The 16,025-nt window shown below is 37.1% G+C and overlaps 1 protein-coding gene and 1 long non-coding RNA gene across 5 annotated transcripts in view; one reads left to right on the top strand and one right to left on the bottom strand.

The window, feature by feature from the left end:
• The window catches only part of FYB1 (FYN binding protein 1), a 165,339-nt gene that overhangs the window by 31,129 nt on the left and 118,185 nt on the right, over positions 1 to 16,025 (bottom strand). For all 4 annotated transcript variants that reach the window (XM_061129898.1, XM_061129900.1, XM_061129899.1 and 1 more), the window contains 5 exons: positions 15,424 to 15,580; positions 4,306 to 4,352; positions 2,125 to 2,144; positions 1,644 to 1,678; positions 538 to 658 (listed from right to left, as the gene is read on the bottom strand). In XM_061129898.1, coding sequence (XP_060985881.1) covers positions 538 to 658; positions 1,644 to 1,678; positions 2,125 to 2,144; positions 4,306 to 4,352; positions 15,424 to 15,580 — 380 coding nt within the window. The remainder of the gene's footprint in view (positions 1 to 537; positions 659 to 1,643; positions 1,679 to 2,124; positions 2,145 to 4,305; positions 4,353 to 15,423; positions 15,581 to 16,025) is intronic.
• Positions 10,312 to 11,137, top strand: LOC133046852 (uncharacterized). The gene is made up of 3 exons (XR_009690575.1): positions 10,312 to 10,426; positions 10,547 to 10,585; positions 11,032 to 11,137. It is a non-coding gene; the product is annotated as an uncharacterized LOC133046852 (long non-coding RNA).

The raw sequence follows: 16,025 nt of genomic DNA, 5'->3' as shown, positions 1-16,025 counted from the left end.
GAGACAGGTCTGCTTAATCCAGAGACACTTCTGTCCCATGCACCATCATAATACATGCCAGGGATATGTATGTGTGTAGTCCTGAGCCCATATTATGAGTAGGTTAATATGAAATGCTCAGTCGTGTCTGACTCTTCATGACCCCTCGGACTGTAACCCATCAGGCTCCTCCGTCCATGGAATTTTCCAGGTATGATGAAACGCATAACGAGGAGAGTCAGAATGGATTTGAGTAACTGAGTATTCATTCACTCAACTGACATAAAATTTCCTGAGCTTCCACCATATTTTGTTTAGATTTTATCCAAATTATAAGCCACATATTTTATTTGGATTTTATTGTATTGCATTTCTAGTGCAGGGATAATGGAGTGTAGTAGACAAAAACATTACTGTTATGAAGGAAGTTACTCTATAGAAAACAACGATTAAGTAGTTGTCCAACCATGTAAGGTTTCAAAAAATGGTGCCCCTTTTGTATGAAAGTTATAAAAAGAGCGGTTACTCTTTTTCACCCATCAGCAAGCAAGCTCTTACTTTAAATTTCTTCTTTATTTCTTGTTCTTTCTTTTCTCTCTCTTTCTGTTCTTTTTTCTCCAGCTCTAATCTCTTCTTTTCCTCCTTTTCCCTTTTCTTCTCTTTTTCTTTGGATGTGTCTCTGTGGATAAAAATTTGGCTGTTTCAGCACCTGCAGGCATTTATGTGTTAGGGCTCACTATTCAGAGAGGTTCCTACCCCAAACAGAAGATAGTATGTGGAATAGAGAGGTGAAGGTACAAAGCTAAGTCTTGTCAAAATTCCTGGGTGTGTGAGACTGTTCTTAAAACCTGCAGGAGGCATTCAAAGGAGGATGCCTTCCAAAGGCCCCGCTACCTTTACAACCCCCGAGGGCAAGTGGAAGTCATTGTGATAAAGGTTCCTGTGGCCTGTCAGCATGAATACAATTAAACCTACCCCCCTACTCTCGCTCACAAGAGTACACTCACTGGTACAAGTTCACATACACATATTCACTCGTACTCATAGGTACAAATCTTCACTTAGAAACTTTACTCAGAATTAGCTGAATTCTGGGTAGGGAAGATTAACATATTTGAATCAACAAAAGATAAAATAAGAGAACATGCTCATTTTTATTTTCACTCATTTGCTAAGAAATTTCTTAATCCTGGGCCACCCAGAAACCCACTTGGAAACTCTTTTTAACATCTTCTTAAGCAGGTTAAAACTTTGGGATTCAGTGCTGTGTTAAATCATCTCTCAGAGCAGAATTTTGAGATAAAGTACTGCCTAGGTGAGGACACTGTAATACACACACAAACTCACTTGCCCAAAGACATACCGAGAGCAAGAAATACAGATTCCTGGCCCTGTAATTCCCTGCCTGTGGGCTGTCTAGTGGGTTGCAAGCCTCTGACCTCTCACACAATGGCATTTTAACAGAGTCCTCTGTAAAATCCTTTGACAAGAAAGGAATCTTTAGTCCTTTGTATTGAAATAAAGGTTATCATTATATGCCCGTCATTTGAACAGTTGAACTTTCCCCCTCCTAGTATTGAATATCCATTCATTCTCCCTCATACAAATTAGTATACTCATCTTAGAAGAAAAATATCATGGTAAAAAAAAAATGTAACTCATACATGTCTTCATATGTTTCTCCTTCACTCTCTTGTTCCTGTCGAGAAAAATATTAATAATGATTAATTGCAATTATTCAATAAAGGAACAAATATATACTACACTGCTCAAATACTCAGTAAAACAAACATAAATTTGTGTGTATGTTTGGCGTGTTTAATTTTTTTTTTTTTTTTCCTTTTTGGAGACAGACTGGGAAAGGAAGCACAGAAAGATTTCATTTTATATCTTGCTATGTAATTCAGAGTTATAGCCAGACTTCAGTTTCTGTTTAGCATAACAAATTACCGAGTCAGTGAAATGACTGGTGTTTAATGTCTCAAGCATTTCAGGTGAAATAAGATTGCAAATGGAAACATATTACCATTATTCTTAAGAGTTTTCATTTTTTGGTTTATGTCAGTAGAAAATAGATCACAGCAATTGTTACATATTCTAGTTACAGCAATATAATATGAGAAGAATAAAAAAAGAGAAACTAACCTCATCTAGATTTCCAGTACCTGAAGTGTTTAAAAAAAGGGATAGTAATTAAGAAATGCTTTAATAGAGGATTGTTAGATGTAACATAATACTCAAAACAGTTGATAATGTTAACAGAATCTATACTTTACCAAAGGTTTAGAAGTACACAATAGAATATGTGGTTTAGATCCTTACTATGGCTTTTCTAAACCTTGTAACTTATTATAAAATCATTTCATTAGCTTTCACAAAAAATAGTCTCTTTACAAATGGACACTGAAAGCACCCATATTTGGTTTTGCGGGCTTGTGTGGAACACAGGCTTTACCAGAAAATCACAAGTTCACCCTTTTTGACTCATCTGTTCCTAAGGATCTGCTTTCATGTATCAAACAAATCAAGTTAATTAAATTTTTTTAAAAGATATTTTACTGCTCAAGTAAGTGTTTAATAATATCAACAAATTTTCAGGTATTAAGACATCATCTAAAACAATAACAATAAAAACCATGTGGAACTGATACATGAATGAATAGACCAGTAGAATAGAAACAGAGAGCTCAGAGATAAAATTTAAATACACACAAATAGGAACACACATTTGTTGTTGTTTAGTTTCTAAGTCTTGTCTGACTCTTTTGCAGCCCCAGGGACTGTAACCTGTCAGGCTCCTCTGTCTGTGAGATTTCCCAGGCAAGAATATTGGAGTGGGTTGCCATTTCCTTCTCCAGGGGAGAAAAAAAAAAATCTAGGTTTCTACTAATTCCTCAAAAGTGGACTGCAAACAATCAAAGACTAACTATAAATGATAAAGTTCATAAGAAGAAAATAGAAGAAAATATTTTTATTTCCTGGGATAGGAATTCTTAAATAAAACTTTAAAAGTACAAATTACAAAGTAAGTATTAATAAATTTGATTATATAAAAACATATTTATGTTCAATGAAGGACAGTATGGACTAAGTTAATAGACAATGGACAAAATGAGAGAAGATATTTGCAGATATTTGCAATCCCTACAACTGCTGCTGCTAAGTTGCTTCATTCGTGTCCGACTCCGTGTGACCCCACAGACGGCAGCCCACCAGGCTTCCCCGTCCCTGGGATTCTCTAGGCAAGAACACTGGAGTGGGTTGCCATTTCCTTCTCCAATGCATGAAAATGAAAAGTGAAATTGAAATCGCTCAGTCGTGTCCGACTCTTAGCGACCCTATGGACTGCAGCCTACCAGGCTTCTCCGTCCATGAGATTTTCCAGGCAAGAGGACTGGAGTGGGGTGCCATCGCCTTCTCCACCCTACAACTGACATGGTATTAATATCTGGAATACAAAGGAACTCCTGCAAGTCATCCAGAAAAAGATACAAACCCCAAGAAAAAAATGGTCAAGGAATTGGAGTTGGCAACTTACAGAAGAGAAAACCACAAAGGCTAATAAACAAATCAAGGTATTGAACTCAATAGTAAGCTGAGATATGAAATTGAGACAAGACATTTTATACACAGAAGATTGGAAACAACTGGAAATCTGCCTCTGCACTGGTGAAAGGCAAGCATCTTGGAGTCCTCATGCCCTGGGATGGGACTACACACAGATGCAGCTCTTCTAAAAAGTACTCCAGTACTACTCAGTCAAAATGAATATGCCATAGCTTACAAGCAGTCACTCCACTCCCTGATACACATCTTAAAGGAAGGCTCTCAGGGAGTCACATGGGGATATGGACAAGAAGGTGCACTAAACTATTAATATCATTTTCGGTAATAGTGAGTTGGAGGTGAAATATGCATAGGATGCATACCATGGAGAGCTGTGCAGTAGTTAACAGAAATAAATTAAATATACATATAATCACAGATGAGCCTCACAAAACACATTAGTCTGAGTGTAAAAAACAGACCAGAATGAGCTATAATATGCTGTTTATGTAAATTGAAATATATACATGTACACACACAACAATATACAAAGAATGTGTACAAAATACATATACACACTAAGTGCATTAAAATATTTTACTCTGGTAAGAGAAGGGAGGAAAGAGAGTGGGTCGTGAAGAGAAAAGGGAATAAATAAGCAAAACGAGAGGACTTGCATGGACTAATGATGATGATGACTCATTAATGACCCTATGAGAACAATTAACTCTAACTGTCATATCTGAGGGAACAAAAAATAAAACAGCATTTGCCTCTTACCATCAGAGTGCATGACACTATCTTGATTTTCTTCATTTACAGGGCCTCTGAAAACAAGAGAGAGGAAAAAGTGAAAATGGGATAAGTAGATGCTCCTCTTACAATGAAAAAGAAAAAAAAATAAAAGGATTATTTAAAAATAACTCTTGGACTTCCCTGGAGGTCCAGTGGTTGGGAATCTGGCAGGGGACACATGTTTGGTCTGGGAAGATCCCACATGTTGTGGGCAACTAAGCCTGTGTGCCACAACTACTGAAGCCATGCTCCACAACAAGTAAAAAACCACCACCACGAGAAGCCCATGCACTGCACTAGAGAGTAGTCTCCACTTGTCACAAGTAGAGAAACGCTGGGAGCAGCAACAAAGACCCAGTGCAGCCAATAGTCATAATAAAAATAATAAAATCTTTTTATTTTTTATCTTTTTAAAAATAAGATAAAAATAACTCTTTTCTCTTTCATATCTACTCTGCTTTAAAACTTCAGAAGTCAGTAGAACAAGTTTTAGCTCTGTACTGATGCTGCTACTGCTGCAAAAAAGTGGAGAATTGGGGAACTTCTGTCCAGCACTGTCCATTCAAAGTGAGCACCTACAATCAACCCATAGTTTCAGGGCAGTAGTATGTTTTTCTGTTAAAAATGACAGTATATCAATAAGTCAATTCTGGGTTCTGATGGCAGATAATTGGCCGTACAGTATAGATTTCACAGGCCATTAGTTTCAGTCCTGGCTCCTCCCCCCTTTCTAGGTATTCTCCACCTGGCTTTGCTTCCATCAGTTGTGGCTTGGACTCCAAGGTGCTTCATTTCAAACCACTTCACTCCAACTGCTCATCAGTTCAGTTCAGTTCAGTTCAGTCGCTCAGTCGTGTCCGACTCTTTGCAGTTATCAATACCTGGGCCCCACGAATCCTTAATGATTTATGGACCCATCTATATTTTCTATTTCTATTCTTGGGTTGATCAGCATAGCTGGGGAAAATTGTCATCTTACTGACTCGGGAGATTACAAATAATTGACATTCAGTCTCAGCTGTACTCCCAACACTATCCTATAATCTCATTACATCTTTTTCCTAGTCAATCTTCTCTTATATCATTCTTCTCGATAACTATTCAAGACCTTCACTTCTTCCCTTAAATCTCCTATTTCTCTCCTTCCCTTTATCATTAGATGATTTTGTTTCTTATTTCACTGTTTAGCTGTTATTGGGAGTGAACTCTCCTAAGAAAATACATTCCTTTAACTTCCAAGTTTATCTACAATTACACCCATCCTTACATCTCCTGACCAAAGTTCTTTCTATCTGTGTTCTGAATGCTATCTGAATGATCAGTTATTTCACTCCTTTTATTTGTTTTCTTCTGTGTGTCATCATATCATTTTTTATTATTATTGTTCTTCTTTCCCACCCCATCCCTAAATATCTCACTATAGTAAGTCCTCTACAAACAAATCTTCAAGTTGCAAGCTTTCAAAGATGCAAATGTGTATGTGTTTGCATATCCAACTACGTCAGGAGTAAATGAAATTGCAGCTTGCCCTCCATCTCCTATTGCTGATGATCCTTCAGCTCTGCTATCTCCCACCTCGTCTCCCTCCTCCAATTAGTATCTCTTCTCTCCTGTTCACTCAATACCAGCCCCTGTATGTCAGCTATTGTCATGTTCTAGTGTATTTTGAAGATACTGTACCGTAAGAGTAAAAATATTTTCTTTTTGTGTTTGTTTTTCTATGTATTATTTATGTGAAAAGTATTATAAGCCTATTACAGTAAGTACTATATAGCCCATTGCGTTAGTTGGGTACCGAGGCTTGTAGTTACAGCCTAAGCAGTACTTACAACCTAGGTTAGAACAAATGAACTTAACGAGCTTCCTCGGAATGGATCTTGTTACATATGTAAGGGACTTATTGTACTGCTTCCTCCCTCAGCCCAAGTTACTCTCATTCATAAAGGACACATGTTTCTCTTCACTTTTCTAAATTCCACACATCACCACAAGGACATCTTCCTCTTCCCAGTCCAAGTAGGAAAAACTGTCCACGCTCACTTTACTTGCTCTCCTCCCCTTGTTTCTTCATTGACTGCAAGCTAACTTCCTTTGCTAGTCCTTCACTGAAACTACTCTTAAGAGGCTTAATTACTGAATCCACTAAACACTTCTCAGCCTGCAGCTTCCTTGATTGCTTTGTGGCCCTTAACACCATATCGGCTATTTTGCCTTCCTGGAGCCTCTTTTGGTTCCACGAGAAAGCTCTTCTTGCTCATCTATTGTCTCTCTGGTCTTGATCCCACAATTTTCTTTGTGGGTTAGTTTCCTCTGACTTCTCTTTTAAGTGATGGTGTTCTTTTGTGTTCTTGTCTTGGCTTCCTCATTTTTTTCCTTCTACCTTTGCCCCTAGATGGTCTTATATTCTCATATGCTTCCTTACCTTCACAAAGTATCTTAATGTTGGTGACTTCACATTGAAATCTCTAGCCCATAGAGTATCTCGTATTCTTTGTTTCAGAAACATCTATCTATCTATCATCTGCCTATCTATATATTCATTTTTCTATCTGTGTTTATATGGCCCACTGATGGTTCTACATTAACATCCCTGAAGCTGAGGTTTTCCTTTCTCATTTCAGCCTAAATCTGTTTTTCCTACTCGTTTCTTACCTTGGTGACTTGCACCACAGATTCACTTCACCACCCAAGCCTCACTCAAAAAGTGAGAGCCTTTATTTCTCACTCTTTTACAATACTATGTCAAATTAATCAAGTTCTGTCAGTTCTACATATTTAATATCTCCTATAATACACTTCCCCTTCCATCTCTCTCCCCTGTCCTGCTAGACACAAGAGCAGGATTCTACCATCACTAGTGTGGACCCCTGTAGTGGCCTTCTGGATAGTCTTCTAGTAACGAGCAACTGAACTAAAGTGAACTGAACTGAACGAGAATTGTGCTTCATCTTTTCTACCCTTAAAGTCCCTTCTTTATGCAGCTGTCAAAGTGATCTTTCTAACGTGAAATAATACCATTTAAAGAATGTGAACAGGAAAAGCCTTGCTATCACTAAGGCCATAAAAAAGGCTTAGTGGGTGTCCTTGTGACTCTGGAAGAAATACCTTAGATACATATATGTAGTCATAAACTTTTATCTAATAAAGTCACTCAAAAAATTGAACATTTAAATATTAACATATATGCCTAGCTTACTATCTAGGTAAGTGTGAACGGCCAGTGGGATTGATAATGACATTTGTTTTTCTTAGTTGGCGTTTTTAGATCTTAGAAGATTCAGAATTATACAGAAAGGATGAAGTAATTCAAATCCATGATACAAAAAGCTAAGAAATAAGTTTTCTAATCATTGGGACAATAATGTATGTTCAATATTTTAAGTGTTTGTTATGTTTAAGAAATTTGTTACATTAGATATTCATGAGTTAGGCTTCTTATTTTAGTTGAAAAGTGAGGACTCTTAAGTGTTGAATGTCTATGATTGCTGGCCTCACAAAACAGAGTCAGCTAAAGCTATGAGCTCCTGATAAAAAAATCCACCATCACCTAGGAAGGAGTCTTATGTCTTACCTAAACAAAGAAAGAAACACATTTAGAAAAGAGAACGAAATTTGATCAAACGCTTGTCTATGTCCAATAGCCAGTTTACAGAGGAATGGGGAGCACATTAGCTTACTATAAGGAAGCCATCAGCACAGTGGAGACTGTGGGCAACTATAATGCCCACCAACAACTTGATGTATTCAACAAATAAACTGCAATAAGTAAAAAGAAAGTAATACAAGGGGAACCTATAGCTTGAAAGAGAATTGCAAAACATATAAGCCGTAGACTTTGCTGGGATTCTTACTCAAACAAACAAAAAAACCCACACAGGATTTAAAAGACAACTGAATAGTGGCTTGATGTTTTATATTAATACAAAGGGTCTATTTTTAGGAATACCTACTGAAATATTTACCAATGTAATTATACGATTTTTGATATTAGTTTCAAAATAATATGAGACGAGGGAAGGGGGTAGTGTATAGATAAAACAAGATTGGTAGTGAGCTTATAATTGTTGAAGTTGCGGAGGGGTATATGGGTACTCATTATATTATTCTCCTTGCTTTTTATATGCCTAACATTTTTTAACATAAATATGTTTCTTTAAAAGTATCTGAAAAATCCAATTGTAAATGCAATTGGATTATTTAAACGAACTGGATATGATTTAATGGATTTATGAGTTGTTTACAAGTTCTTGGGAGGGTTTTGCTGAGTAAAGTTATGAAATTTGTTCAGTCAGGCATCAGAAATGCTTAAAAATAAAATTCACTATGTAAATTCATACATGCAATGTCAAACATGTAAAGGAGTTTAATTACTTAAGTTTATTATGAGCACAAGTATTGATATGAAATAATTTAGTCTGAGTTGTCCAATCATTTATCAAAGATCCCCCTGAAAATAATCATTTTTATTGAAATAAAAATTACTAGGTGTATAAATAGCATAGCAAGTTATGTGAATTTAAGTACTTAAAATAAATTAGGCCTTTTCACCATTAACTTTAGTGAATTGAGTATTAATTTAAAGCATAAGATGTAAAACACCTCAGACATCAAAATACATTGACATTCTATAGAATAAAGTCTATTGTCCTTTTCATAGTGTACAGGTCCGTAAGATCAGTCCTGCTCTTTTACAGTTTTATTTTTCATATTTCCTCTTCTTACAACATCTTCTTTTCAGATATTAACACTGAATTCACTTATTCTCTGAACATGTTCCTCCATACTTAGCCCACGCTATTGGCTTTCTCTGGAGTAATCCTCCCTTCTAATCATCCCCTGCCGAGGCCCTCCTTAATCTTTAAGATTCTCCTTTAACACTCCCTCCTCTGTGAAGTTATCTCAACTCTCCCAAGCTCAGCAGTTGCTACTTCCATATGTCATACATTGCTCACTACAGAGACTATTCTGGATTACTATAATTATACAGCGATTACTTGCAGGTCTCTATTCTTACTATAAGATCATAAACCCTTAGTATGACGAGATTATGTCTTTGTTAGTTAATTTATTATTATGACTGTCATTTTTAGGAAGCTGTTAGAATAATTCTTGTCAGCTATAGGACTTTTGACTAAATTAATGCTGTCTTAGTAACACTAAGAAACTAGCATTTATTACTAAAGCAAACTGTTTATTATTTTTGAAAATAATATTACGTTAAAAAGACTACTGGACTTGCAGTTAACTTCCTGAAACACACGGAAGAGTAACAAATATTTGCAAAATGAAGATCTGTGTAGCATGCTCGTACATATGTACTTGCACTTAATGCAAACCATTTATTACTTGCAGGTAATGTTTACATGCATATATATATTCATGGATCCAACATTATAGCATCTAAATTTTAGTTTTATATAGGTCTGAATTCAACACATATAGAACAGCAAAATATTCACTAAGTATGAAATAATATTAAGAATAGGAATAACAGTGAAGAATAAAAGGAAGAAAGATGAGGGGGAGAAGGAGGTGAGTGTCATCGATAGACCCAGATCAAACTGTCACCAATTGTTCAAAAAAAAAAAAAAAAGTATTACAAGCATTGAGAAAAGCCAAACAGAGAGAAATAGACAATCAACGAAACCAGTCACAACCCAAGTCCTAGAAAATGAAACAGAAGGAGTGGGTGAAAAAGAAAAGGAGGCTTATCAGTTGTTACAGTAAGGACATCTATTCAAGAAGGTCTTTCACTATAGTTCTCTGTGTTTCTACTTTAGCATAAGGAATTAAAAAAGAAAAGCAAAATTAATTTAATGTTATGACTGTCATGCTCAGAAAGCTATTAGAGCTCTATATCCTGACTTTTAAAGATGGGAAGCTATTGACCTTTATACCTTATTTGCCACTCATGACCTTTATTCCGTGACTCTAGCATTTGTCAGTTTGATTTTTAAAGACAGAGGAAATCTAAGTGACACTTTGTTCCATGCCTGCCCTCACTGAAAATGAAATCCAGTGAATTTTTCTCTGGAACACGTCTTCCTGTATTTAACGCATGAGAAATTATACAACTATGATGACTTGTTTAAGCCAATGGACTTAGGTAAGTCTGTCTGGGAGTGCATGACTGATATGGCAAGTCTCAAATTTCAGAAAATGTTAAATATTTCTAACTAATAAAAAAGGTTACAATGGTGAATTCTTACATTTCCTCTAATTTTAGAGCCAGAAAAATCTCACACTGAGTAAGAATGACCTCAAGGTAAGATCTGGTTAAGCTTTCCTTTTTCAACCTTAGTCATTTCCATTAGTTGTTATTTCTTATTACTTCACTTTTCCTGTCTCATTACTATTAATAACCATGTAATTTGCTTTGTATACTAAAATATTCAACTATTGGTTCTATATTCATATGAAGAAATAGTTACATTGTTAAAATTATAATTAATTTTTTAAAGTGGCACCAAGAAATATGTTACCCTAAAGAAGTTGATTTGAACAAAATGATAAATGAGCTCTTCTGACCCATTTTAGTTCCTCTTCAGACAATCTGAATAAAGTAGAAAATGGAGCTAGCTGCTTTCTGACCACTAGGTGGGGAAACAATACAATTTAAAATGCAGTATAACTTTGGCTTCAACTACTTTTAAAGAAAATATGTTTATTATTTTAAATTCTCACCTGCCTCCAATTCTTTACATTCTTAAGGCATTCTGACCTGAACGATATAATTACAAGTGACTTCTGGGAAGTTCGCAGGTAAGAAAGGCCATGTGATCGCCTGAAATTCTTCCTTTGATCCACATTAGAAGTTCTTTTCCTTGCCTTAAGCAACAGACTCCACACCCTGGGGGGAAATGTGAACCTTATCAGTCATTTATGCCTCTGGGGAGCTGGTCCTTCACCTGAGCACTGGTTCTTGTTCTAATCCTTTGTTCTAGGAATGCACTTTCTCTGTGATCCTAACAATGTCTGACTTGAAGCATGGGGTATACGCCCATGACAAACATATATTTATAACTCAGAGCTCCCTTCCAGCTCTTCACTTCTTACATCTAATTGCCTCCTTAACATCCCTGCCTGCATGCACACCACAAGCTTTGCGCAGCTGTGCTGTCCCGATTTCCCCCACGCCCAAACTTGCTCACCTTCAGTCAATCTCATTCAGTCATGGACACATCATCCTTGGAGTTACTCAGGCTCAGAACCTTGGAGCTGCCCTGGATCCTCTTTTCCTTTCATACCCTAAGTCCAGATTCTGTGGTCTCTACCTCCAAAGTACATCCTGAATCTGGACCCCTGTCATCATCTCCACTGCACCATCCTGGTTAGAATATCTTGCCTGCATTTCTGTAGGATCTGCCTAACTGGTTTTCCTTCTTCAACATTTGCCTACTACCTTTTTTCAGACAGCGATTAAGGTAATACTCACAAAAAGTGAGCCTGAAAACATCACTGCTCCACTCAAGCTCTTCAGCGTTTCCCACGTCACTTAGGATAAGAGCCATCATCTCTATCACGACCCGCAGGGCCTGCATGAGTCTGTCTCTACTACACCTTCCATCTACTCCAGCCTCAGTTACCTCTTTCGGAGCCCCTAGACATTCGAGGACTTTGTTCTGTCTGTCCTCGCTGACTAGAATGGTCTTCCCCCAGATACCTGCATGCTTTAACGCCTTCACTTCCTTGAGTCTTTTCTCAAGTATAACTTCCTATAAGGGGAGCGACCCTCATCTCTCCTTTAAAACTTCAACACACTGTCCCCAGCACTCACACTGCACCACCTAACCTGCTCTACTTCATCCCTTATCACTTGATATTTCCTAACATTCTATACTCTTTACTAGTTTATTATTTTTTCCCTTTTGTCTCTTGCTCCGTGCTTTATGTGAGTAGGGGTCTTTATTTTGTTCACTGATATTTCCTGAACTTCTATTACAAAGGCACAAAGTGGTGCCTCACAAAATAATTACTAGAAGGGTGGTGGTGCAAAGAAAAAGCACAGAGACACCCATCTTTCACAAGTTTACTTAAAGATCATTCCATAAATTTCCCTCTCACATGAAATATATATTTGTGAGCCTGACTATCAAGACCCATTTTACTTTCGTTTCCTCTTTGTGTCTTTTCTAGCTTCCCCTACTTGGGGGGAAAGTTTCCAACTTAGATATTTCTTCACTTTGGATTTTACTTGGGCTCTCTGATGGGAGCCTGAAAGTCTTACACCATATACCACATTTTTACTTTTGAAAAAATAATCATCTTACAGATATCCCTTAGCTTTCATCTTCATCTGACATTTAACTTTTAGATGTGACAGTTCCAGCGAATCTAGCCAATGTAACATCTAAATTCTTGTTTCTCAGCATCTTTTTTTTTTCTGAGAGTATACATTTTGAGGAGTTGGTAACTCTTAAATGAACCAGACTTTTGAATTAGGAGTCCTTAATAAAATGGAAATAAGGATGAAGTTAAGTTGATTACAACTGATGGCTTTTGCTAATTTCTGATGTAAGCAATGTTACAAGCAAAAATTTGAACCTGGTTGGCTGGTGGACTCTTTTCGACTTTGTAAGAATTTCCTACAAATGTGGGAAATTGACCAGCATCGGTAGGACACAGTAGTCCAGGCCACTGGTCTCTTTGAAATTCTTTCTTCCTTCTACAGCTTTGTATTCCTCACCTTATCACGGTGGATTCTAGGGGGCAGGTTTACAGAAAAGAGTTAACATAGCAGGCCTGAAGCTGCTATTTTAAAAAGAATCTTCTACCAAGATAGTCTGTTGGCTTATATCTGGGAACTCAGCTTCTAAAGCATTCCTTGCACTGATAGGAAAAGTTGCCTAATGATAAGAGTGCTTTGCTGTGCCTAGGCTGTATAAACAACACGACTTATGGGGAACACCTGCTTTACTTCTAGAAGTCTGGTATTTTGGTAGTTGCTAGGCTGGCTCAGAGATTAAAGAGTCCGCCTGCGTCTGCCTGCAACGTGGGAGACCTGGGTTTGATCCCTGGGTCGGGAAGATTCCCTGGAGAAGGAAACGGCAACCCACTCCAGTATTCTTGCCTGGAGAATCCCATGGATGGAGGAGCCTGATGGGCCACAGTCCACAGGGTCGCAAAGAGTCGGACACAACTGAGCGACTTCACTTTCAGGCAGAAGGTGCCTAGGCGGCAGCTTTCAATAGAAAGATGACTCTAATAGGCTTCCCTGGGAAACAATACCACACATGTATTGCATTTTTGTAGCTAGAGAAAGAAGCGGTTTTACTCTGTCCACTGCCAAGTTTAGAAGAAGAGTATGACCAGGATAAATCTTAGCCACGAGTACTCCTGTATGCTAAGTCTTGTGTGTCCTTGCAGTTGATCACCAAACCTAGGACTGGTCTTGGGGACTGTAAAATAACAGGAATAGTGATAAACCCTCCTCCATGATTTCTTCAGTCAAAGAATTACCAATCTTTTTGCCTTATAAATTATCAGGAATTCATACTCAAGGTATTTACTGAAATTTCTCACTAGAATTACACAGGATCCAGAAGGCTAATTAAAGCCAGCTGCTGGGATAGGGTCATATAATAAGCCTCAAAAGTACTGAGATCAAAATCTAATGGGTTAAATTCTTCGGAGTAGGATAAAGACACAGGATTTAATACATGTGAAAAGAAACTCATTTATACAGAAATCAAGTTTATATAAGAGCACATATTAGTTATTTTAATTAAGTTAATATTTATTTGACACTCATACCTTAGTAGGCAAATGGCTCATATTCTCCTTGGGTAGCTGGTTGTCATAAACTAGGATTCATAAACTCAAATGCATGGAAGGGCATGTGGTTAACATAAATGTAAAATGCAGGTTTTATGCAAGATAGTAAACTGCTCTAATATCTCCTAGTCAGTTGGAGTTCTGCTTTTAACCAATAGCGCCCCCTAACCCCCTGTCAAAGCCTAATAAAGTGAAACGTAGCACTGGCTACCCATGACAAGTATGTTTTCAACTCCTGCTCTAAATTGTAATTATCAGCATTGAAGAAAAGCTGTCAATCAGACATGATATTAACTGAGTCTATCATAAGGATTATGGATATTAAGTACTTTAGATGTAATGAACATCAATCTGGTAGGGGATTGAAATAAAGGAAAAACAACTGTAGCTAAATATTTTTGGCATATTTGGGGTGTAGGATAATCATGCAAAACAATTTTTTAGAAGAAGAAATAGAAGATCTACTCTGACTTGCAAACAGAGTCTATGCTTGCCATTGTCTATTTCTCTTTAAAACAATATTTCATTCTATCCAAGTCTTCTGCTTGCTTTTTTCTCAACCAGTTCTCTGGTAAATCACGGATAAAGAGCCTGTGCATAACAACCTACACAGTTCTGACATTTCTAAAAAGTACCATCTAAGAAAAGTGAGAGTGGGCTTGAATAAGTTTCCTATTTTTTTAATACACAGTCAGAAATCTGATTACTCAGAGAAAACCTCCATTTTTTTTTTTTTTTACTTATAGGAGGTTATTTAGCAGAGTGGTTAAAAGTATACAGTGGACTCAGACTGCTACTGACAGTCTTCTATTGAGAGTTACTTAACCTTTGTAAAGTTCCATTTACTTATGTGTGAAATGACAAAAACACTATCCACTCAATGAAGTCATAAGGATTATATATGTAAAGTGCCTAGCACATTACAGGCAGCCAACAAAATATGGTGGTGGTGATGATAGTGGTGGTGGTATTGGTCATGATGGTGGTGATGCAGTGATGCTAATGGTGGTGGTGGTAGAAATGATGATGAAGGTTAACGAGATGGTGGTTGTGTTGATCTGAAGAATGTTTCAGAACTTCTAAAAAGGCTCTAGAAATTTTCCTCAAATGAATTCTTAAGGAAAAACCATTGCCAAAACAGATAAATAAGAATTGCTAAAGGATATGGAGATGTGAGAGCAGCTTGCTAAGCCATCTCTTCTCCCTGCTCACTGACCACTTTTGTGTTTCCCCCAGAGTCACATGGAACCCTCAGCACTCAGCCAAACATAGTCTGAAAATTCCTGACAAGAGATTGACAAAGTAATGGCAAAATAATCTTTTGCTTACTTGAGGTCTAAGGGAGGTTTAATGTTTCTGGGAGGTAGACTTGGGGCTGGCAATTGTGTTGGGTGAGACGCTGGCAATGGTGGTTGGCTGGCTGGATGGGATGGTGGAGGTGGTGGTAGGGCAGTTGTTGAGAAAGCCATTGGTCCTTTGTTGGTACCTAAGAAGCAAAACAAAAAACACTGTGAATTAAGACAAATCTTCTTCATGCAAGAGCTGACAATTCCAAGTATACAGAAATGAGGATTTTAAACATAATAATGAAGGAAATGCATTGTAGGTTGAATTAATGCTTTAAAGAATTCAATACTCTCAGTATCACGGGACATAGATTTTTAAATGTTCCATTTCTCCCCACCCCCCACCACCCAGTTGACTGATGTATAATTGACAAAATTTTAAAATATTTAAACTGTATAATGTGATGATTTGATGCACATATATCAAAGGTTTCACATATGTGGAAGGTTTCTTCCCACCAAGTTAATTAATATATCTATCACTTTACATATCTGTCTTTTTGGGAAGAGTGGCAAGAATACTTAAGTTCTACTCTTTTAACAAATTTCAATTATACAATATAGTGTTATCAACTGTAGTCATCA

The sequence above is a fragment of the Dama dama genome, chromosome 25 (assembly GCF_033118175.1).
Source record: "Dama dama isolate Ldn47 chromosome 25, ASM3311817v1, whole genome shotgun sequence".
NCBI lineage: Eukaryota > Metazoa > Chordata > Mammalia > Artiodactyla > Cervidae > Dama > Dama dama.
The sequence above is the reverse complement of the archived record's forward strand: the minus strand, read 5'-3'. Positions and strand labels throughout refer to the sequence as shown.